The sequence below is a fragment of the Stegodyphus dumicola genome, chromosome X2 (genome assembly GCF_044657685.1).
Source record: "Stegodyphus dumicola isolate Sdum_Otavi_A_Nest chromosome X2, ASM4465768v1".
Taxonomy (NCBI): domain Eukaryota; kingdom Metazoa; phylum Arthropoda; class Arachnida; order Araneae; family Eresidae; genus Stegodyphus; species Stegodyphus dumicola.
The window spans coordinates 85031583-85057128 of NC_140781.1; the positions used below are offsets into that span (position 1 = coordinate 85031583).

At 34.0% G+C, this 25546-nt stretch overlaps 1 protein-coding gene across 1 annotated transcript; it reads right to left on the reverse strand.

The window, feature by feature from the left end:
- Nucleotides 1–1666: 1666 nt before the first annotated feature.
- Nucleotides 1667–22354, reverse strand: LOC118205754 (uncharacterized). Its single transcript, XM_035378042.2, has 5 exons — nucleotides 22298–22354; nucleotides 18824–18883; nucleotides 16789–16829; nucleotides 10202–10363; nucleotides 1667–2149 (listed from the first exon to the last, which is right to left on the reverse strand). The coding sequence occupies exons 2-5, from the start codon at nucleotides 18870–18872 to the stop codon at nucleotides 1778–1780; spliced, it is 624 nt and encodes a 207-aa protein (XP_035233933.1). The 5' UTR covers nucleotides 18873–18883; nucleotides 22298–22354; the 3' UTR covers nucleotides 1667–1777.
- Nucleotides 22355–25546: the final 3192 nt, after the last annotated feature.

Genomic DNA, 25546 nt, shown 5'->3' on the forward strand with positions numbered 1-25546 from the left:
AAAAAGAAAATATTATGAAAGAAAAAGGCTGTGAAAACAGTAGTAAATAATATGTATTCCGAAGCAAAAGGAATATCCTCGTATCTCACAGAGCCTTGCTGTGCGGGTAAAGTTCTTTATTAAATATTCAACATTTGATTTAAAAAAAAAGTAAAAAATTCTGAAGGTCAAAACACATAAGATCCGTATGTATTTGGGCTAGCAAAGTCTTACAAGTCCGAAAGAAGGTACACCAGTAACGGAAAGTTACGATAATCGGACAAACGACTACTTGTATTCAATGCACTTCATCTCTATACTGTAAGGATTATTTTATTCAGCAGTTTTAACCTGAAGTATATCGAAATTGTTTCTTAGCTGTCTTTGATATTCAACGAAGTGCTCGCAAACTGTTTTAAAGAAGATATGTATAAGAAGAAATCTTCCATTCTACATTGCAGGCTTTAGTGGTTACTCCCACAGAAAATGGAGAATGGCAAACGACCACATGCCAGTTTTGCTGTCAGAAAAGTTTCGCATCCACATTAAAATATTCTCAATATGCACATCGCATTGCATAGGAATAAAGAGTTTCTGAACATCTGTTCACAGCTGAAATGTATTTCACAAATTACAGACAGCTTTAAAACATTAATGTCAATTCAGATGATACGAAAGTAAAGTCATATAATTAAAGTAAATAAATTTATTTAATGTAGTATGGGTTGAGCATTTTAATTAAAGCAAATAAATTTATTATACGTGTGAAGTTTATAAGGTGTTTCTCCCTCCTTTCCGCATGCCTTCGTGTTGTAACGTTAGCGTACTCGGCGCGTTCGAGGAGTCCAGGTTCCGCTGGCGAGGGCATTACATTTTTCACGTCTCCAGCATCAAAAATCCAAATTACTCAATACTGCGCCTGAACTAAAAGGTGGTGGGCGATAATTCGTTACCATTAGAATTTGGTCCCCTTATCCCCAGTCGCCCTTTAAAAAAAGGGGGAGTATATAAGGTAAGTCAGAAGTCAAACAACAAAAATCAGTGTTATATTTTCAAATTTTCACAGGACTAGTTTCGATGGTTTTACCGAACCACCATCCTCAGCTGCAAAAGCGGGGGGGGGGGGGAACGATCCGTATGTACATTTTTTTTTTTCGCTTTTGCAGCTGAGGATGGTGGTTCGGTAAAATCATCGAAACTAGTCCTGTGAAAATTTTCAAATATAACGCTGATTTTTGTTGTTTGACTTCTGAATTAGTATTTGTTCGGCGTGTTATTTTGTCTTAAGTATATAAGGTAGTTTCTCCCTCTTTTCCGCATGCCTTCGTGGTGTAACGGTAGCACATTCGGCGCGTATCCGAAAGGTCCAGGTTCGAGTCCCGGCGAGGGCACTGCACCTTTTCCTAGTATCCTGCTTCAAAATAACCTAATGACTCTACAAGTTTGTAATAAATAATAGTGATTAATGCAAGCAGTTACGCATATGTGCAATTGAATATTATTGCTCCACTTTTCCACGTCATAAAATTTCAAGATTTTTGTGTTTTTTGTTGCTGTTATTATTCATTTTAAAGTAATCTTAATATTTTATGCTTCTATCAAAATTTGTGTAGTGCATTCAATTTATTATTCCTAGCGACACTTAAGTGCTTTCAGTTGTTCAATATAATGAAAACCGACAGTAAAATATCCGATAAAATAAGTTTATTACAAATGCTTTTTCCCTGGTTTTTATTAACAATTTTATACTAACGGCACTTTCATATTACTATAATTCATATTACATAGTTTTTACAACTTATTTTCCTGTTGGAAAAGACCATGGAGCTTTGTACTGGTTTTGAATGCAGTTGCAAGGTTGTTGATTATCGTTTTTGCTATGTCCAGCAGCTCCTTGTCTGGATTCAATTAACTTCTGTTCTCTTTGATTGGGATCAGTGTACGGTTTTAATCTATTTCGGTCAGAATTTGGATCATTCTGATTGCTATCATGGTGACATCCAGCGTGATGTGAGTGAGAGCCTATTTCCAAATTCATATGGTAGTAATTAGGTGCACTTTCACAATCTGTACTGTACCAGTAATCACATGCTAAAATTTGCTGGTTGAAAATCGTACCTTTACCACATAGGAAGCTATCTTTTCTGCCATCATGACAAACATGATACACCTGGAAATATATATATATATATTTAATTTACAAAATTAAAAATAATTTAGTAAAAGTGTTAATGTTTCATTATTGGCATGAGAAATTTGATTTAAGTCAAAAAGAACTAAAGTTTTCATGTTTTCTTCCTTTTCTATGCTTCTAAAATGTATAGTAAAAAAATGAGGTCTGGAACTGTGGTAATTTATCGGAATAAAAGAAGAAAGTAATCTCAGATTTTATAGTTTTTCAAGCACTTTCGCTTGCCAATTAAAAAAATGAAAGGCAAATTAGGCACTGTTTTTTTTAAGATTTAAATTAATGATAAGGAAAGCGCATAACTTTTGTCTCACTAATTTCTCTGAAAATCACCAGTGCATCTGTTGACGCTTAATTTGCGCGGCTTCGCCGATTTTTAGGTATGTTTAACTTTTAAATATATTTCACACTTTAAGCAGCACGCATTCATTCTCATTGAATAAAATTGTTAGAAAGGGCATATCAAGAAAACGAAATCTCGTTCTTATGTTCAGTATTCGTCCCCAACAGTTAAATTAGAACTAAAATGACGAACAAAGTTTCATTGCTGTCCTTTCGAGACACCCTATTTCCGAAGCTCAGAGGCTTACTAGTAGGTGCTTCAGGAGAGGCTCTCGGCGGCAGTCATGCAGTTGTCTCAAGAAACATGGGAACCTATAGCACTTTTCTCTATGAAACTCAATAAAAGTCAACAGAAATGTTCCGTGTATGACAGGGAATTATTTTCGATTTATTCTGCATTAATATATTCTGACGCATGTTAGAGGGCAGGAATTTTCAGATTTATGCAGATCAGAAACCGTCAATACATACTTTCTAGCAGAAGCTCCAGAAATGTTCCCTTCGGCTATTATGACATTTAGATTTCATTACCCAGAAATCAATTGGCATTAGGCATGTGCACGGTTCTAAGAACGTCGTTGCCGACGCTTTTTCGAGAATAGAAATTAATTCTATAATACTAGGTAAAGGTAAAAAAATTGAAAACAGTAACCTCAATACCGTATCCTAAGACTGTTCGATCGGTTTGGTTTAATTGAATATGGCAAAGCACCCTACGCCTACCTGCCTAAGAGGAGGGATGCCTTCGTTGAGCGACTTTCTAAAGGAAACAAGCTCGTGTACACGTTACGTATGGGGAAAAGCACGAAAGCGCCCATGCAGCCAGCCTGTTCGTCGAGATTCGAACCCCGGACCGAACTACCTGTGTTTAGCGGCTTTACCGCTCGGCCGCTGGTGCGCCCCTAAGACTGTTCGAACAAGGGTACTAGAAAGTGAAGTCTATGACCCTGAAAGAAAATTCACCGATTTGAAGATGCATTGCATCGGAACTGGGAATGTCATCTGGCACGAAAAATTAAACCATTCATAAAGATTTGAAGTTAAAAAAGATGTTTATACATAGAGTTCATCTGCTTTTGCCAAAGCATATTGCGGAAAGAAAAAGAAATTGTAGAAAATTATATGAAAAACAACTACCTGCTGTTAAATGTAAATTTATGGTAATACTCGATGGGGCATGGGTATACTTAAGTGACTAATAAAAAAAAATATTTTTCTTTCGGCTCAACTGACGAACATGACTTCACGGAACGGCTCCGTTAATATACTCAAAAGTTTCCAACGGGATTCACGATAGTTGCAGGATTTTGTAAAAATAGTAAATTAAAGCTAGAAAAAGATCCCAAGTAAGACTAAAACTAATTCACTGTACTATTAGCAGAGTATTGTAGAACCAATTTTGAAGAAGAAATTCCATTCTTATATGGAAAGGACATCAATAAAGTTGAGCTTCATATGGACAGTATCTCTAATAAGAAGTCGAAGTCAATTGTTGCTTCCTTAGCAAAGAAAGAATCAGAAACAGGAATAAAATGTATCCTATTTAACGAAATACTTGCAAAACCCCCTGTCGCTTCTCCTATAAATTTTTGCGCTTTCGGTTTTTTAAAACGCGCCTTAGGGAAACGGTACACAGAATACTAAACGGACCTTTGGCAAACGACCCAAGAGGAGCGAGATAAAATTGACATGACAATCCAAAAAGAAAGTTTACTTTTATGAAAAATTCGAGCTACTACAGTCACGAATGACTGCCTATATCCTGATGTACGTGTACTTTCTGAAAACCTTCCTTTTAAACTTCACCGCGAGCTCAAATAAACTCTCGAGCGTGCTCGGATTTCTGATTAACAAAAATCTTGGATTTGCGGCAATAACCTAGGCAGAATCATTTGGATGACTTCCGCACTGGGCCTTTTCCCCATGCAATAAATTTACCAATTGTATTTTCCTTAATATAAATTCGGTCAGTTTTTCGACCTTAATCTTGTATCTGCTAAAACATTTCAGCTTTCAGTTTCGCCCTATCATTCACAATGAGGGGCTGCATGGGTGTTTTCGGGGTTTTTCCGATGTGTAACGTGTATACGAGCCAGTTTCCCTTAGAAAGTCCTTCACGAAGGCATCCCTCCTTTATAGCATTCGAGGCTTTGCCGTAATTAAATAACTTAACCTGACCTAACCTTTCACCGTGAGGAATTCTTTTACAAGGACGGTTTTAAACATTTCGAATGTACAATTTTCACTGCCTGGCTCAGCCTCTCAAAATATGGTGTCCGTCGAAAACGTCGCGGCAAAAGCAACGTAAGAACACGTCGTGATACAAAACATCGTGGGAGAAAACATTGCAAAGAGTAAACTTCGCAATTCTAAAACATTGTTGTACAAAATATCATGGTCGAAAATTAAGCGGTTTAAAAACTCCGCAATTTAAAACATCGTCGTCGAAAATATCGTGGTAAGAAATAAAATACTTACAAATTAACGCATGACGATAACATCGCACTCACGCGTTTTCAGGTTTTGAAAGTAGTAAATACGTGTTCTTACAAAGATAATTGAGCGCAAGAAGGAATGAGGAATATGTCATATATTTGAAAGAACTAATAAAATTTTCTGAAAACATAAGAAGGAAACTTAAGCATTTAAAAATTGAAAATAAGTAGAAAATTAGTGCAACTTATAAAGCTTAGTAGGATTTTAAATTTATATAGTTAATTAACTAAGGTCATTAATAAACTAAACTTTTTTTATAAAGTTTAACTGATAATATTTCATGAAAAATACGGTCTAAAAATGCTTAGAAAAAGGAAGATAAATAACTGCATGAGGTTACCTCTATAAAAATTGCTTAGTTAATGATCAAATTATTTTCTTTCACATTTGTTAGTCTGATATTGTTTTAATGAAAATTACATATTGTTGCTTCCGTTTATTCTTAAAGTGTCGTTAACATTTCCATGTACTGCATGCAATCAATTTTTTGGATGTCTATTTGTTTTTTTATGACAAAATTCAGTTACATAATATATAACTATGCGACTCGAAAAATGCATGTATGCGATGTTATAGTCATGCGATGATTTGTAGGTACTTTATTTTTTACCGCGATATTTTCGTCGACTATATTTTTAAACTGCGAAGTTTTTGAACCGCTTTATTTTCGACCACGATATTTTAGAACTGCGATCTTTTCTCTTTGGGATGTTTTGTACGACGACATTTTCTTCTTGCGTTGTTTTCTCCGCGACGTTTTCGTCCGCAAAGTTTTTGCCGCGGTGTTTTCAGGTGTAATCCAAAAAATTATCGATTCCTTTGCACCAGCTCAGTGTCAGTCCTTGAAGTGCGACGGTTATTATGGTGACCTTTTTTATTTCTCCTACCAGGTAAAGCAACAAATGCAAGTCCAGTTGTTTCAAAAATGCGATTACAAAAATTCTGCCGTCAAAAGTCACTGCGGCTTTCATAGACGCTCGCATCGTATCCAAGATGTATCCAGATCCCTCCTTGGCGTTTACTGGTGCCACTGGAGCCTACGATGTTGAGGGGGGGGGGCCATATTAAACATTGAATTTCTTCAGACACAGTCCGAGATTTGGTTTGGGCGCCGTTTTAAAGTTTGGTGGTTTTCTTTGCTATCATGAACTGGAACCAAGCTCTAGATAGACTGACAGAGAATTATCGCTATGTCTAAAACAACAACTGAACCTTAAGGAGGGTGTAAACCTTAAGGAGGTAAAAGACCCTTTATTAAAAACCAAAGAAAAACAAGAGCCACACCTGATACTTACAACTCAGCCAGCACTTATGGCGAGATAACTTAAAATAACAGTAAGTTCAAAGGCAAAATTTTAATTTAAATAAGCTGTTATCCGAAGGTTACACAAATCAGTTTAACGCGAAATTGACTCAAAACGTAATCGGCGTAGATATTGGCAAGTAGAATGCAAGGCCCAACACTAAAAATCTTATCTGAGCTAGCCGCAACGCCGTGGCCTCGAGAGGAAGAACATGCTCTGCTTTAAAATCCAAAAACCTCATCCTAAAATACACGAGAGCTAATTTTCATTCTGGAGTGAAGAAGTGAAAGTAAAGCTTTAAATCATAGTAACTGGTTAATTAAAATAATAAAATCCCTACAGATTGAAAGTATCTAATGTAAAGAATGACCAGAATTATAAAATTAGGCAAAAATTATATCGACATGTAGTTCTACGACTTTATATTATTTAAAGCAGAGAATTGTGCAGATATTTTTTAATCATCGGGAAGGGTACAAGCCAATTTAAAGCCTGAAATGCTTTTAAATCATTAAAAATGTAATTATAACTATTTAGTTAAAATAAAAAGCTTAATAAAGGTTTGCTTCAAAATATTCTCCCTCCGTGATCAGTTTAATTTAGATTATGATAAAACGTGCGAAGGCTGTCGTCTTAAGTCAAAGAGATGATTTCTTAAGAAGATATACTATTAAGAGAAACTGACTCGCATTCGCATCACACATGAGGAAACGAAAATTATCCAGGCACATAATACGTTTGATGGGATTTGATCCCAGGCAGAGTTATCACTGATTTTACCTCTCAGCCGTTGGTAAGCCTTCTTTATGATCAAAGAAAATATAAATACATGCGCTGTTAGAATGAAAACGACTGAAGAAATTATTATTATTCCTAAGTACAATTGAAAAACTTTGGAATAATGTAAATCTTTACATTAGTTTTAGAAACTATGATTGAATTCCAAAAGTAAAGAGTTCTGAGAGAGAGTTTTAGTGGCAAACGATGTTTCATGTCTTATACTTTTCAAATCGGAAGTACACTCATGTCCATAAATTAAGGATAATTCGGAGTCACGCGGAAATCGAACTCTAAAATAAATATATCACCTGTAAAATCACTACACACATCTTCAAGAATCATATGCAAATTTCAGGAAGTAAACAAATGACACCGATGGTACGTCACAATGACGAGTGTTAAGGGAGTGATATATCAGGAATACAGGCAAAGAAGTAAAATTGTTCGCAGGTGCTTTATAAGCATTTCAGTGCAATAACCGAATAGTTATGACACAAAGGACGCATTTGGATGATTTTTTACGTGTTAGAATTATCGGCCGTCTGGAATGTGGGCGTACCCAAATGGAAGTATCAGACGAACTTGGAATTGCCCAGAGTGTCATCTCCAGGCTTTGGCAACGATTCCAAGATGATGGTAATGTGAGTAGACGTTATAGCACAGGTCGCCCCAGAGTTACAACGCCGAATGAGGACCGGTATTTGGCCGTTACTGCCAAAAGAAACAGGCGGAGCACAGCCTCAGACCTGTCTCGTCAGCTCTCTTCAGCCACTGGTACGACAATTTCAAGGCAGACCGTGTACAGACGCTTAGGACAGATTGGTCTATATGCTCGTAGACCTGTCAGATGCGTTCCACTTACTGCAACTCACTGTCGCCTGCAGTTAGTCTGGAGTAGAGAGCATGCATTGTGGACACCGCAACAGTGGGCTTGTGTGATGTTTTCCGACGAGTCCAGGTTTAGCTTGCAGTCTGATTCTCGCCGGACTTTCATATGGAGAGCTCCAGGTACCCGTTACCACCAAGAAAACATCATTGAACGACACCGTTACGGTGGTGCAGGAGTGCTCGTTTGGAGTGGAATTATTCTGCGTTCCAGAACTGACCTGCACGTTCAAATTGGAACCATGACAAGCCAAATCTATCGGGACGTCATTCTGGAACAACATGTACGTTTGTTTCGAGGCGCCATGGGCGCACAATTTGTGTTTATGGATGACAACGCCCGTCCTCACCGTGCAAACATCGTAAGCGAATGCCTTCAATCGGAGGATATCACCCGTATGGACTAGCGAGCATTCTCACCGGACTTGAATCCAGTAGAGCACGTGTGGGTCATGCTTGGCCGACGAGTTGCAGCCCGTCAACCTCCTCCTACATGTCTACCTGAACTTCGGAGAGCATTCCTTTTTGAGTGGTGTAATATGCCCCAAGATCAGATCAATTTGATACTCAGCATGCGTAGGCGTTGTACGGACTGTATTGCATCGTCTGGGAGACATGCAATGTATTAACAATCATACAAACCATAAAATATTGTTTTTTTGTAAATAGGTCTTTTTTGTAATTTGCTCCAGGGAGAAGAAGTCGCTAATTTTTTTAATAATATCAAACATATAGCATCTTTTTTTGCTCTTTACCTTTTGTTTAATAAATAAGTCAAATTTGTTTTGTTTCTAACTCTTCCTTTGCCTGATTTTGCATTATCCTTAATTTATGAACATGAGTGTATTTGTTATAATGCAGGTAAACTGTAATTATCCCGTATCGTATATTCGGAACTCAGCTATCGGAATAGATTATTTTCATTCCTTTTCCATCTTTTCTTTTTTCTTTCTCTTCTTTTAAAGTAAAATTAAGTAATACTAAATATTAATGTTAATTAACATTTAATGAATTAAATTAAGTATTGCAAATTTAGTATTGTTGATGCAAATTTCCTTTTAAAATTAAATTAAACATGTAAATAAGTTGCTTATTAATTTATGAAATTAATATTTTAAATTAAGTTGTTAATTAATTGCTTAGTTTTTACCGTTTTCATTGATCTAAATTATATGGAAAAATAAAGTAAAATAAAATAATTTTAAAGAAATTATTAAATTTATTTAGATGAATATATACGGCGTGTAAATTACCCTAAATGGTTTGGCCTCTGAGCATGAATGTCACATATAGGCTTACAATTCTTTTCTTGCTCCTTGAATCATTTTAGGTAGTCGTAGTAAAGCTTCTGTTTTGAAAGTAGACTGAACGTGGCGACGCTAAATTTTCTCTACCAAAGAGTCCCCCACCTTTCACAATTTGCAGTGTAGTTGTAGTCAATTACTAGCGTTTTGGTATAAGTCAAGTGTTTCGGTTGGCACTTTTAAAATCTTGAGACAAAAGTGTTATTCTTCTTGTTTGAGAAGTACTATAGTTTATACAACTATGCGTTTTTAAATTATAATATTACCTTTATTGAAGTAATCTTAAAAATTCCTTCTCTCACGTTTAAGTTAAAATTTACTAATAAGTAATTTTATTTCTATAATTTAAGCGAAATACTTAATTATTTTATTGTTATGATAAACCAAACGCGTTATTTCTGTAAGAAGCCAAATACGTTATTATTGTACTTGGCCAATTCCGCTGTTAATGTAACGCATTACGTTACTAAAATTACAAATAACGCATTATTGCAGTTTCGGAGTCTTACCGCAGTGAAAAATGTAAAAATATTTTGTTAAAATATGTCGAGGATATGATATATATATATCTAAGAATATAGAACGGTTCGGTAGGTTATACGTAAAATTTTAAGCATTTTTATCGACATATTATAATTGCACTATTATCATAGTTCACTCTATGAAATCTACTTTCAATTCCATTCATGTAAATAGTATTTAAATTTTAGTCTCGAAACTCTACAGAAAAATGGGCTTGCAGTTTTGACTTAAATTCTGAATTGACTTGAATTCTGAAGCATAAATTGAAATTGTGGAGAATTGTATATATTGTGTTTTCGTTTTAAGCTGCTTAAAATATCAACTTAAACTTTACCTCTTTTGGATAAGTAACATTGCCGTGTTGGTGAATTTACAATATTTAAGTGCAAGAAGAAACTAACCTGGCACTGCGCTTCCACATCTGCGTAAAGTCCACCTTCATAAATTTGATCTTCACAGCGAAAATTAGTTGTGGGTATAGTTTTGAGGTCAGGATAATCTACCCCTGCGGTACCACGAAACATGTTGCTCAAGTCTCCAGTAGTGTCATCCCATCTCTTTCGCTGTGAGAGAAAACATTGTTAAACAATTATTCATAATAAAATAACATATAATAATACAGTAGATTCTTCATTTCACAAACTCATATGGACTATACAAATGGTTATAAAATCAAAAAATCATAAAAAAGTTATTAGAGAAACAATAAATCATATCGGATCAACATTGTAATTCATAAATTAGAGGCTCCAATTTGCAGTTGTTACTCCTTTTATAATTATTTTCGATTCTTAGAGTCATACTGTGCAATTAACTTTATAAAGAAGATGTAGTATAAGTCGTTACAAAAAAGTAGATTTTAGAGGATTTTCTGGAGAAAAAAAACTGACTTTTCAAGTACACTTAGAGTACTAGAAAAATGATATACTTAACAGAAGAAGGAATTAGAATCAGAGGCCCGCCCCTTGTTTATCAAAACATTCAGTGGCTTACCATTAAAACCTGTGTAACGAAGTACATGTACCCTTCTCTTCATAGTTAGAAATAATAAAGCGTTATTTTCACCCTTCTTCTGTGCTGGTATTACTTCACGCCTGTGCGAGAATTCGCCAGGTTCATTTGTAGGATCTAGAATAGTTTATGTGGACAAAAAGAGATAGATCTTATAAATTTAGTTCTCGATTAAGAGCCAATTTAGAGAAGTAAACCTGAAGTGCACGGGAAACGAAAGAATAAAATGAAACTAGCTTCGCTTTAGTCGAATGACATGATTTGAAGTGTGGTGGAAGGCAAACAGATGAAGATTTACGGTATTCAGTAGTACTGAATTTGGAAATGTTGTGTGTGAGACCTAGATGTCGAGGAACGGAAGAGGATGGGGTGCCTCAAGTTCGAAAGGGAATTGTTTAACACTAACATATGCTATGTTTTACGATATAATGTGATCCTTAAAGACCCTTCACCTTTGGACCTCTCAAAAATAAAAACTGCAATTAAATTTTCACAAATCCTTTAGAGCCACTTAAAAAAACTGCTTATCCCATCTGTTGCGAAGTTTGGCCAAATTATAGGCTTTACCCAAATTATTCCATCCCGCTCTATTGTATCAAACTCAGACGGTTAGGGTAAATATTAGATGGCCCCTTCACTTCTACATAACATAAAATAACATATCAAACTTAGACACTGACTCGTTAGTTAAATAATTAGTTTCTAGATTTTTGACTTAGTTAGTTAATAACACTTAAACCGTAAAAAATTTAACAGAGTTTATAAAAAAAAGTAAAAAGCATTTCCCCTAGAAATTTCATCATAGTTTCGTTTGATGTAAAATCATTATTAACCAGTGTTTCACTGGAAGTTGCTGTAAGATGTCCAGAAATGAGGTTTCGAGAATTTCATTTCTCCTGTATCGAAATTGATGAGTTAATTTCCCTCATTCAACTCTCTAAAAACACATTTTGTTTTTTAAAATGAGTATTACAATAAACCGAGAGATTAGCCGTGGGAAGTCCTCTTAGTCCTATCTTTGCTGATATCTATATGCATTATTATGAATAAAAATTATTTAAAATTTTAAACTTCTTTGTGTGGTTCCATTACGTTGAGGATAACTTTACACTGTTTGGCAGCAATACAGATGACTTAAATAAATTCCTTTAAATAAAAAATTCCATCGATCCTGCTACTTTTTGAACAACAGACACCCATTTTTCTTCTGTTCCTCGACATCTTGGTCATATGTAATATTTCCAACTTCAGTACCACTGATTACCGTAAATCTTCATCTGTTTGCCTTCCACCACACTTCAAATCATATCATTCGACTAAAAAGAAGCTAGCTTCATTTTATTCTTTCGTTTTCCGTGCACATCAGGCTTTCTCCTCCAAATCGGCTCTTGATCGAGAACTAAATTACTTAAAAGCAGTTGCTATTGACAGAGGCTTTTCATCTAATATTATTGATCAAGCAGTTAAAATATTCTGATCTCAACCCATCAAAAAGGGACTCTCTTGTTTTAGGAGATTATAAGAATTCTGTTGTCATTACGTTTTTTCCATCTATTAGCTATAAAATTGTACATATTTTGAAGAAATTCAATTTTCGAGTCGTGTACTATTCTGCTAATAAAACACGCAGTTCCATGCTTAAGGATCCCATTTTGGATGTGAACTCCTGGGATATACACAGGATTCCTTGCCGATGAGGTCTAATTTAAATTGGCCACATTAAGACAAACTTACAATTTCGCACTAAGGAACATGAGACATACGTGAGAAAAAAAAGAAATACATAAATCCCCTATTATCCAATACTGTTGGTCAGAAAATCACATTTCCCATTTTTCTGCAGCCAAAACTATTAAAAATTCTTCTGTAGACAAATTAAACTTCCTAGAGACGTTTCACATTCATAAAAATCTTTCAGTTCTACTTACGATTTCAATTCCAATCAGTCTTTACTCTCAGCTTTTAAGGAAATTATTTTGTAGTTATTTTCATTTTTCATCAATAGATAGCGTTAGTAGCTTGACTTTCTTGGACTGTTTCTTATCGCTGGCTTCTCTTCCGTCATTTATCCTTCTGCAGCTGAAGAAGCAGGTTCTATATTAAACCTTCTTGGATTTGGACTTGGATGCTGGTATTTAGGCTGGCATACAGCTAAAAGTTAGCTTCTTCCAGCTCCTTAAAGATTCCTAGGAAGGGCATGACGAAATTGGAGAAACCTGAGTGAAGTTTTCTTGAAGAAAAGGTCGCAAAATAGAAGAAAAGAGGCAACCTTATCCTCCGTGGAAAGCAACATCTGATAAGTACTAATAAGCAGACGGTAGAGGTGGCGTCATCTAATGGTGGTGAAATTATCTGAGCTGGTGAGAGAAAACATATAGAGGGCAAAATAATGTAATAAGTCAGCAAATATGTACAAGATGCAAAATTCCAAAATAAGAGTACGTAAAAAATATACAAGTTCCTATCTGAAGCAGAATAAATAAAATAAGTCCATACTGGTGGGAATCCTACACAAGCAGCGCAGTGTAGGTCAGAGGCAGTTAAAAATATGTAGAACTTAAAATATACTACTAAAAATTTAAGAATAGATTAAAAATTTGCCGAAATACATGTAGAGACATTAAATATTTTTTTTGGAAGTAGGAAGATGAGAAATATGCAACGCTTTCGCCAGGAATCGAACCGCGGACCTCTCAATTATGCGCTGAGTGTGCTGACCACTACACCAGGAAGGCTCGCTAAGAAGGAGGGAGAAATACCTTATATACAAGTAGAAGACAGCCTATTTCAGTAGAACAGCGGGAAACGTAATTTACGACAGACAATAAACGGAGTTAATGAAGCACAGTAACTGACTAGTAATTTTCGATTCTGAGCTGGTGAGCTGCAAAAGTCTTGATAAGATCATCCATGAGAATCTCATAATTAAGGTGCTCCGAGAAATTTGGTACAGGGCAGGCTGCAGATTTGCTAAAAAATGCGTCGTTCAGTTTGTTAAGATAATCTTGAACGTATTCAATTTTTAAGTCCCTGTGCAAAGAATTGTTTCTGACAAAGTATGGAGCTTCAGTAATGATGCGCAGTAATTTATTTTGAATAACTTGAAGATGTTTGATGTCATTAGCTGTGGCATGGGCCCAGGCGGGAGAAGCGTGGGAAAAATAGGACGGATGATGGACGTGTAAATTCTTCTTTTTCTTTGTAGACTGAGTCTTGTGGTGCTCGAAAGGGGGGAATTAAGTTTGAACATGATTTGCAGTGTTTCTCCTTTAACGTTCCTGATATGGTTTGACCATGTGAAGATAGATTTTAGTGTAATCCCCAGATATTTGGCGGTGTCAACGGGATGTCAGTATTGAAGAGAGTGATCCGGGAGGTGATGGGGTCAAATCTTTTGAATTTCCTGATGAGAAACACTTCGGATTGGGCTGGATTTATGTTTATCTTCCACTTACGATATCAGTCTTCAATGGCGGGGATTTTGTTCTAAATCTGTGAGATGGCATGATTAGGGAGCCTAGATCTGGTGAGAATCGCCGTATCATTGGCGTAACAGGCAAGAAGCATATTGTTGTCATCTCGTAGACTGGGGAAGTCGTTAGCATAGATAATATACAAAATAGGTCCTAAAATACTTCCTTGTGAAATTCCCGCTGAGATAACTTTCGGGGAAGAATAGGTGTTGCCGTGTCGTACGATAAAAGTCCTGTTATCCAGGAAGGACTTGAGTATCAGGATCAGCTCACTAGGTAGGTTCATTATAATAAGCTTGTAGATGAGTCCCTCATACCAGACGCTGTCAAATGCTTTGGCCGCATCTAGCATGAGGACCGCAACACTGAGCTTGTTGGGCAAGGAGGCATCCACAAATTCACCAATTCTGGTTAACTGCTTCGTAGTTGAGAGTCCATTAAACCTTCGAAGCTAGTCCTGCAAATTTATGAATATTACGCTAATCACTTGTTGCTTTAACTCCTCCACTAATACTCCTATGTATTTAAAACTTTTCCTTTTTCGACATGTGAAAATCTTTATTTTCTGTGCATTTAGTATACGTTTCTAATCAGGTAATTTATAGTCGCTTAGGATAAATCTGAATTTTTAAGTAAGAAGTATGTGTAAATTGAATAAAGATTACTTGCAATTTTTAAGGTAATATTATTAAAAATATACTTTTAATTTATCTTTCTTATTTATTTTTGCTTCAACTGACCCATTGTCCAAGCGATTAAAGACTTCTGAATTTCTTGTAGTTCGAACGCAGAGAAATGAGCTAGCTGAATAGTTGATTTTTGAGAGTCCTCCACGTATAATCCTCATATGCTTGGCCACATGCAAATAACCAAACCATCTTTCTGATATCATAGATGCCGTTTGCTGTTTTTGCCATTCTTGCCAATTTTAAATATTTAACCATTTATACCCTTTCTCATAAACTTTGGCAAACAACTATTAACTCTATTAATAGACTATCGTAGATGACTTACTGTTTTACTTACTAAGTAAACGCCTTTTTTCTTTTCTGGCATAATATTAATAAGCTATTGATTTTATATCAAATTTTTTTCTGGACAAAAGATACACGTTTTATTTCTGAAATAAAGGATTCAGTTCCCTTCGTTATAAATTTCCAGCTAAAAGTACTCTGTATTCTGTACGTTTGTGAACGCGGTATTTTATGTAAAATGTTTGGAACACTTTTACTTCATCCTTCTTCATTGAAAATGTCGTAATAAATTTTAGACATTCTAAACTACTAGAAAATATATATGAATTTCGTGACATTAAATATCATTTTAATATTGGCAGTAATTTAAACGAAAATAACGGAATGTCTGAAACATTTTATACCGCCTCTTATGTTTGAATAAATTTTAATTGTTTTTAAATATATAAAATTATGAACGCTATGATTTTTGATTAATGATAATGCAAGTCGCATCTTAATAGCAAATTTCATTAAATGAGGATGTCTCAAGAACAATTATAAAGTTTCCTCAATTACCCAAATGCATTTCGTGCATTTTTCTTTATTATCTTTTAAAACTACTTAAATTTGTTAAATAATTCATGCAACAAAAGTGAGTTTTCAGTAGTAATATAATTTTTCGTTCCATTTTGTTTTATCTGAGGTTTTCTTGTACCTATTTTTGTTCATTTTTCTTTCACTTTACTCCTACATTTTTCAATTAAAAGTTAACAGACATATAAAACAATTATTCATTTATTTCACACATAGGTTCAAAGGTTTTTAAGACTAAGAATCTTCCGATTCTTAAGTTCCAAAGCAGCGGTCAAAATAACCGGCTGTGGATGTAAACAAATGTGTCGCACCCCTTAGACTATCAAAAGCTCAAAAGAACTGGGTCAACAGCGGAGGTGGTGTATTTAATTATGGCAAAGCACACTAGGGCTATCTGCCTAAGGGAAGGAATGCCTTCGTGGAGGACTTTTTAAGTCAACAGCGGAGGAAAAAGGCGTCTCTTTTTGTTCCTTTCTTCCATGGGTATACCAGTCTTATACTTAGTAAGTTCTCACTAGAGCCTATAGATGTAGTAATAAAACAGGGCATTATATTCACGAATTTGGAAAAACATTCTCTGGCAGTAGACATCATAGTGCCTCAAAAGCAATTCTATTCTAGTCTGAAATATAAGCGTTCCACACCGCTTATTTACGCTATTAAAATTTTAATTGCGAAGTACAAGAAAACTTATAAAGCTGACTTTACAGGAGAATGCAATTAACGATCAGTTTGAAACGAAAGAATAATAGTGCTATTTTTTTTTAATAATAGAAATGCTTTCGGGTTTTTGTATCTATAATTACTGAAAATTATTGCAGCAGCCAAGAACTTTCGACGTAACACTTCAAAATGAAACAGTGTATTGGATCTTCGTTTTACTAGATCAAATTTATTTCAAGCTTTAAAATAATTAGCAACAAATATTTTGTATTACAATATTACAGTACTTACTCTAACATGTCCGGAATGGATAGAAGTTCCAAATGCTCCATCTGCAAGCGAAAATTAAGACTTAAATGAGAAGACAGACACATTTCTAAATACTTTGCAATTTTAAATTTCCCGTCTTTTCTTAACAAATTTTATACGACTAATGTACGAAGTTTCCGCGTTTAATTTTCAAAACGCTCTGCAACTTTAAACTACTATGGAGCAAAGCAGAGATGTCTATCGTCTTACAGTGCTCGTCGAAATTAAATCAACGCAGTTAGGTTTGGTTTGGTTTATTTAATTAGGGCAAAGCACACTAGGGCTATCTGCCTAAGGGGCGAGATGCCTTCGTGGAGGACTTTCTAAGAGAAACTGGCTCGTAAACACGTCACACCACATGGGGAAACCTCGAAAATCCTCCGTACATCTTTAACAGCTCAACGATATGTTGATACCATCCTGCGGCCGGTTGCATTACTTTTCATGGCACGTCATCCTGGGGCTATTTTCCAACAAGATAATGCCAGACCACATACAGCTCGCATATCTCTGGACTGTCTCCGTGCGGCTGATACGCTTCCTTGGCCAGCAAGGTCACCAGACCTTTCACCAATCGAGTTTGCTTGGGGCATGGTAGGCCGCGAGATTCGAGCACCACAAAATATCGCAGATTCAGAGCGAGAACTGATGAATGCCTGGCAGAATGTGTCGCACGATGACATTAGGAACTTCTACCACTCCTTGCCTCTACAAATTCAAGCATGCATTGCCACCAGGGGCTCTTCAACCAACTACTAATTTGAACACTCAATGGGTGATTGTGAGCCGTGAACAGGCACTATGACCTTGATTTTTAATGGTTTTATTATCTCTGTATGAGCTATACACATGTTCAATTTCATCAAAAACAACCACTTCCTTCATGGTGCTTCGATTTTTTTTTTGCAAAAGAGTGTATTTTAGGTATTGATTTTAGACTCAAAATGATAAGTTACGACCAGACCACCAAACTGTATTTCAAAGAACTGCGTAAAGTTATGAGCATCTGTCCAAATAAGCAGACCTGTGTCTAAAGCTTTTAACACAGGATATATTACGTTGGAAATAGTTCCAATTCAATGTATATTACATCTGTATGCTGAGATAATTCAGAATTACACACATTATAACCTTCGATGAGTTTGTCACCTTATACCACAGAAAGTAGTAGTTTTACTTCTCAAACCAAATTTGCTTTTTCAGAAGTTTCTATTAATTCACTCGATATTTGCTATTTTATTTTGCGAGAAAATTTATTTATAAAAGTACTTTTAAAGAGATGATTAAAGTGAATTGAAAAGAGCCAAAGTAAATAAAAATTCGTTTCATTATCAAAAGGGTTGTAGCTATTTCTGATGCTTAGAACTCTCGACGATGGAGTTTCACTTTTCCTTATTATTCACACGTTACTATGTTAACAGTGCTTCAGCCGCCAGTAAGAACATAATTTATATGTGGAGTCATTGGGTTTATCGAATCAGGAAGTACGAAAAGTCAGCTATGTCCTATCCGGGACTCAAATTCCGGATCTTCCAGCTGCTAGCCAGTCATATTTCCAATTACACCATACAGAGACTTAATAAAGAAGACGAAAATTCCTTACCAAAACTAAATTTTATATTATATTAGAATTCAGACAGTATGTATTTTGGTTTTTAAGCTAATAAATTAAATTATAAACTAACATTAAATTAACGCCCGTAACAACATAACCAGTAAGACCATTTTATATATTGGCATGTTCATAGAAAATAAAAGATAATGACAAAAGGTGACAAATAATCAAACAATGATTAAAAATATAAAGCTTAATACGTTTTGATAGGAAATCTAGTCAAAACGTAATATTACTGTATAAATAAATTATTATATCCTGTAGCTAAAAATAATAAAAAAATAGTAAAATAACATATAATTACAGATATACAAATTAAATAATGAAAATAATTTTAAATGTGTAATTAAGTTATCCTTTTGTAAATATTAAAATTTTATCACAAAAGAAACCAGTACTCACATGAAATGAAAATTATTCCAATTAAGAGGTATTCTGTCGTCATGATCATTTTCTTCTTATCTAAGAATAATAAAGCATTATGAATCACCAACGTTATTATTTTTCTTTAATTTGTAACTGCTTTCTTTGCACACTAAAATAACTGATACTTAACGTTATAAATCTATAATTGAGGATTATATATTAGATGCTTGCATAAGCTGGCCGAATTGCTGAAAACTGTTGCAAATTAATAAACATAAAACATTCATAATTAAAAAATCTATGTTAAAAAACATTGTTTTATAAATCTACGAAAATACTTAGTTATTTATATTAAAATTTATCTATATTATCACAGCAAAATAATCTGATTTTTATTTACATTAAATCTTGCCGAATATGGAGGTTACGTGATCAATGCATTGCGCGTACGGCAAAATCGCGTTCCACAAAGTTAACTTCCCGTGGGAAAATGTGTTAGATACAATTCAGATTCAGAAAAAATGTATAATTTAAACAAACCTATATATTATTGTAATTAAAAGTAGAAACGAGATAAATGTCAATTAAAAGGATTTTTATTGCTGTTTAATAAGTACCCGAGACAATTAGCTTTTAGAAAAGCTGGTGATTTTTTGTCTAGGATAGTGATTGATGCAACTCTTTCAAAGTTTCGAGGTGAGAAGGCACCTCGAAACCCAAATATCTTAAACAAATCGTTGAAAAAGGCAGCAGATTCAGATATTTCCTTGCCTTTTTCAACAATTTGTTTAAGTTATTGGAAGTTAAAGACGTTTTATCTCATTCACTACCACTGTTTTCACTGTCGTGTGTTGTTATAATATCATCCAATTCTTCATTCGTCATTCTCGATTAATTCTTTGACTTCTCTTGTATCTGAAAGTCCTATCTTGCCAATTACTTTTGCAAGTTATACGATTTTTAGTTCGATAGAAATCTTTTTAAATTGATGGTAGCTTCCGGTTAGAGTTGATGCCAACAGGCATTTAGAGTTGATGAATAAGCGCTGATCCACGTATGAATAAAATTCTAGCTTTGGATAAATACAGTGGTTAACATTTATTTTCTGAAACATGTATTTTTTCATTTTATTCGCAAATGTCAGTTACTAAATATTAGCAAAATATCTTTATTTTTTTTCACATATACTATTCTCCTCTATTTTAAATCTTGCTTGTTTTGAAAGAGTTTTGATTTAAAAACTTTGATTTAAAAAAAGCTTTGATTTAAAAAAATAGTTTATTAAAAACGTTCTGAAAATTAACTCACATAAGTATTCTGACACTTTTGAATAAACAGTTTATATTTAATAAAAACTTGAAAATAACGATACCCTCGATGTTCCTGTGCCTTTTGCGATGTTTCGTTGGCTATCATTAAGCCAAAAATTACAGTTTTAACATGAATCCAGCTTTTTTTTTTTCCCTAAGAATGTTACATTTGTTCCATTCTTATTTGAGAATTGCTTTCAGTAGAACTTTCGAAGAAGTATCATATTTCCTTATTCTTTTCTCCAACTCACTTCTACAGGGTTTAAGTCCGGACAATATGGAGAAGTTATTATAACTTCAGAATAGATGTATGATAACCACAAGCGATCATTTAGGGCTGTGCGTTTAGGATAGTTATACAGTTAGAACTTGAGAACACATTTTGCATTTTAAGTTTTCTTGCTGGTTTCTTTTCAGGTTTTCATGAAGAACATTTGTATATTTATACTAATACGTATTATTTTCTATAAATACTAAATTTCTTGTTTCAAAGGCAGTGAAACATCCGTAAGCCATTATGCCTCTACCTCCGTGCATAACACTCGGCAATATTCGAATTCAGTTCTTAATTCGGATTTTGCCACATATTAATTCATGTATCCGATCCAAATCTGTAAAATTTTGAATTTTCTTCAAATTGAACATTGCTACAATATGACAAAACTTTACTTACTACAGATTTTGCCAACACCAGTTTATTTTCCTTGTTTTCTTGTTGAAAAGAATTTCCTTCTTGCAGGTAGCCTTAGTATCCATGTGCCTTAAATGACACTTCTTAAAGCTTCAGAGTTAACTTTTATTGCAAACCTTTCTACTAAATCTGTTGAACATTTTGTAGTACTAATTTTTGGGTCTTGTTTGATTTTTTTGAAGAATAAACTTGCAATTCCTTGCTGTAATTTGGAATATGGTTTTAGACTTCAGTGCAATTTCAATTGTTCCATCCAATTTCTGTCATTTTATTTCATCAAAGATAGCTGAACTCTTTACATCAAGGGTTTTTTGGGTATTTAAAATACTTTTACTATCCCTGAAAAGATGAATTTATTAAATTTCTAACAGATCTGATCTTTAAATTGTAGTGTCTTACAAGGCTTATTTCAGATAGGGAACTGATTGAAAATTTTTTGCCATAAATTTTTATTTAAAAAAAAAAAAAGGCAAGAAACATTGTCCACTGAAGCATTTCAATAAAAGTTGAGAGTGTCCTAATTATTATGTTAATTACTGATTAACACCTTTTGAACAAATGATTTTATTGATTGCAAGGAATATTTTGAAAATACTTATTTTTCAACAAACAAGGCTTAATATAGAGAAAAAAATTTGAAATCTGTGTTTCAATGTTTAGTACAAGAACTAGGCAAATAAGTTAAAAAACTACAAGTATCCAAATTCAAGTAAAACGGAAACAACTAAGAGGACACGTACAGGTGAAATCCCGTTTCGTAAACCCGCGCTTGGCGGGGGTTTACTGTACTATAAGTAAAAATGGAACTGATTAATTGCATCCACGCCACAGAATTATACTTATTTGTTTTAAAAAAGACCATTTCAGGAACAAAAGGGATTAGTTATGAAATTAATAGAAAGAAGGCTGTGTTCAGCAGTTTTTGTAGGAATTGGTTTAAAAGGTTTCAAAGTAGCGAAACTGAAGTTAACAACAAACTGTATTAACATGTTTCAAAAAGACTAGAAAAATCTGAAAGAGAAATGTTATTTATAAAAATACTTTTTTGGAACACAAACCCACTTCAAATGCTGGAGGACTTGTAGAATTTTATTACCTTGAATTGAATAAGTCTATTAAAAATCCTACGAAATTTCGTGATTCCTTAATAAAAATAGAGCAAACTGCTTGATGTAAAGAATTGTATTGCAAGATTTCTCTACCTTCTGATTTCATTTCAAAATTAGATTAATTTTAGAACGAAGTCAGACTAATTTAATTAAAATTAGATTATTTTTATACTATATTAATTTTCTTTAATTAAATTTCTCAAAAATGTTTTTAATATGATTAAGTTTCATATTAATGTAATCGAATTATGTCAAAATTTTAAGTTTGTTATTTAAAGATTTCAGATGTTACAAGTACAGAGTTACTTTTCTGAAGAGGTGAGCTGGAACAATATGTTTTATAAAGTGAGCTGTAATAATATGTTTTAGAAATTACATAAAGAAAGTTCTTTCCACTTACCTGTCCGTTAGAACCAAACGCGAAGACACATCTGTTGGTTTATTTACAATGTTTAAAGTATTAAAAAGTGCTAAGCGAACCGGTCGTCTTGGGTTTTTTCGAAAGGTCACGGACTCGACCCTGGCATCTGAAGATATCGTCATCATCTTTTTTTCTCTCCATAATCTTAGAAGTGAAAGGGAAAGGAAAACATTTAACATCCTTTCTGCCTGATGTACCGAAACCGCAACTTTCCTTTCGAAATCCGGAAAGCTATTATTTTGTTCAATTATCCATTTCAGTTAATTCTTCTCTCCAGAATTTGGTAGTATTTGAGGAATCGTCTCGTTTCGAATTAGAAATTTAAAAAATGATTTGAGTTCAGTCCTTTTAACTTGCTCATTATTCACTTTAATGGAAAATATTACACAGATTATTTCATGAAATTTGTGCATAATAGACTAAACAAAAGATCTTTCACAAGGCAAAAAATTTTTATCTTCGAAATTCTTCTGTTTGCATGAGAATTAAACAGTCGTAGCGAAAATGACAGCGAATATATGTACAGATCTGATCAAAGTATATTTGGATAAGCTTTTGATTAAGGTTATAAGTTTTATGGTGTGAAATTAATTTTAAACTGAAGATGCAGCCTTGTGGCTTACTGCAGAGTTCTCCGAATTGGTTCGTGAGTATCGTCCTTACAGCCATGCTAAAATCAGGTACATACTTTCTTATCTCTTCCCGGTGAGTTGCATACTTAAATGTTAAAAAAACGAACTAAAACGACTGAGTTATTGTTACAAAAAATACAGCATGATGCTACTTTTCTTAGATGCTAGGACTCAAATCACTTACATCAAGATCTTCAATTCAAAACTACGACACTTCATACGCTACACTATCTCTAAATTTATAAAACACTTTTGCTGGTAGAAGAATTAACCGATCTTTATTCACTTATAATACAGAACAAAAATATACTCGGTAGAGTCTTTAGGTTATTTTGAAGCAAGAGACTTGAAAAATGTGCAATGCCCTCGTCGGGGCTCGAAACCTGGACCCTATCGAATACGCATCGAGTATGCTTCCAATTACACCACGAAGTCATGCGGAAAGGAGGGAGAAAATACCTTATAACTCAAACACAAAAATATACTCGGGCACAACCGCGATGTGGCGAAAGCTTTACAGTCTTCCTGCCCATCAAGGGCCGAGCGGCAAGATCACTGAACACTGTATTTTGATCCAGCTTTAAATCCTTTGAACAGCGTGGTTGCATGGGATTTTTATGGTTTCCAATAAGTGTAATGTGAATATGAGCCGATTCTCTTTAGAAAGGCCTCTACAAAGGCATCCCTTCCCTTAGGCAGGTAGCCCATACGTGTTTTGTTTTAATACAGATACTATAATTGAGTTCAACAGTCTTCCAATCCATTGGTCGGTTAAGATTGCCTTCGACTTATTATTCATCATATAAATTATGCACATGCAAGTTTGCGTGTTTTCTAATTTGAGCGAATATTGCAACAAGAGCCAAGAAAGATAGGATAGAGTATAATTCAAAACTAAATTTTAGTAAACCTTGAGAATAATGTTACTAGGTAACTTTAGTTTGACTTCGTGGAGGACTTTCTAAGGCAAACTGGCTCGTATACACGTTACACATGGGGAAAAACACGAAAACACCCATGCCGTTTATACATTAGGAATACGACGAAAATAGGCGAAGTTGCACCTTTTAATTCAGTTAGTCAAACCGATTCTGTTTTTAATTGTTTGCTCCGAGTTGAATGTGAGATGGATTTAAACGTTTTTATTTTTTTATTTTTATTTTACAGTATTGCCACTAAGTTTTGCAGCTCTCAGTACATAATTGAATGAGCTCTTGAACTGATTTTCACTTTGTATTTATTCATCATATATTTATATATATATATATATTACTTGCTCATTAACTTTTCACAATTACGTTCTTTTCTTCTAGGAATTACCCTCTTTTCCCCAGAGCAACTATATACATGTAGGTCGTGAGGATGAAGAAATCTGAAACATTGTTATAAACTAATAATCTAATCCACTTCTAGTTTAGCCGCACTAATTAGCACTGTAATTATTTATGGAAATAGATTCAACGGCGAATTAAGATTGATTCTGCCGGCTAAGCTAGTTTCCATAAGACTTTATATCGTCTAAATTGCTTAGTCCTGTTAAAGATAAATTTTTAATTATGTTTGATTTACCAAATTTTTAAATTTGCTTCGAGGATAATCAAAAAAGAGTGTAAAACCCCCTTCCCCCTCTTAATTCTTCATTTAATAAAACTGTATTTTCAGCTACAGTACAGTAAAATGAAGATGTAATAAAATCCAGTATTGAAAAAAAAAATTAAGATATAAAAATGGCTTCGAATCAACATTGAGGTTCTTTTTAGCAAATGCGATGAAACTTATAAAAATATATCAAGCGAAGTACCTCCATTGAGTATATTATGACACTCACTATCATCAAATTGCATATATATAATTTAATAATACACACGCATTTGTGCGTGTATACATATATATGTGTGTGTAAATTAGCTTTCAAATTACCGATTATCTTAAAACCTAACCGTAATATCATATTAAAAAATTAACCAAATATATGCATTAATATTTTATATTAATGTAATTACTTTACACATTAATTTTACACATTGCTTATTTGTATGTGTTTATATATATATTGTTTCACAGACAAATTTATAATATGTGATATTTTATTTATATCTGTTATATAAATTTAGTTCTGAATTTATGTTTTTATCTGCTAAGCTTAACAGCTGTCTCTAGCAAAATGCATAAATAAAATAAAAGTAAACGGAGGAAAAAGCAGCATTATGTCTTATTCAGTTGAATATGGATGATTTCTATCTGACCAACACTTAATTTTAGTTCTTCGGACAGGCTTTTATTCTCTAAATTCGGCGTATTAACAAGTGAATTAAATGAGTATCTGAAGTTGAGTCACATCGAATAAATCTCTGCTTTCTAATCATTTCAGTTATAAATTAGAATAATTTAGTAACTACCGCAGTTAGTAGCTTTTTACGCTGTAGGCGTGCTGTATGATACATTTTGTACTTTCATGAACCAAAAGCATTCTCTTGTTCTGGTTAACGCATACAATGGGCGCAAGGTAAAACTTAAAAGGTAAGAGATAACATAAAACATTATTTTCCACGACTTGTGATATTAGAACTAGAGTAGTACAGAATAAATATTTTTG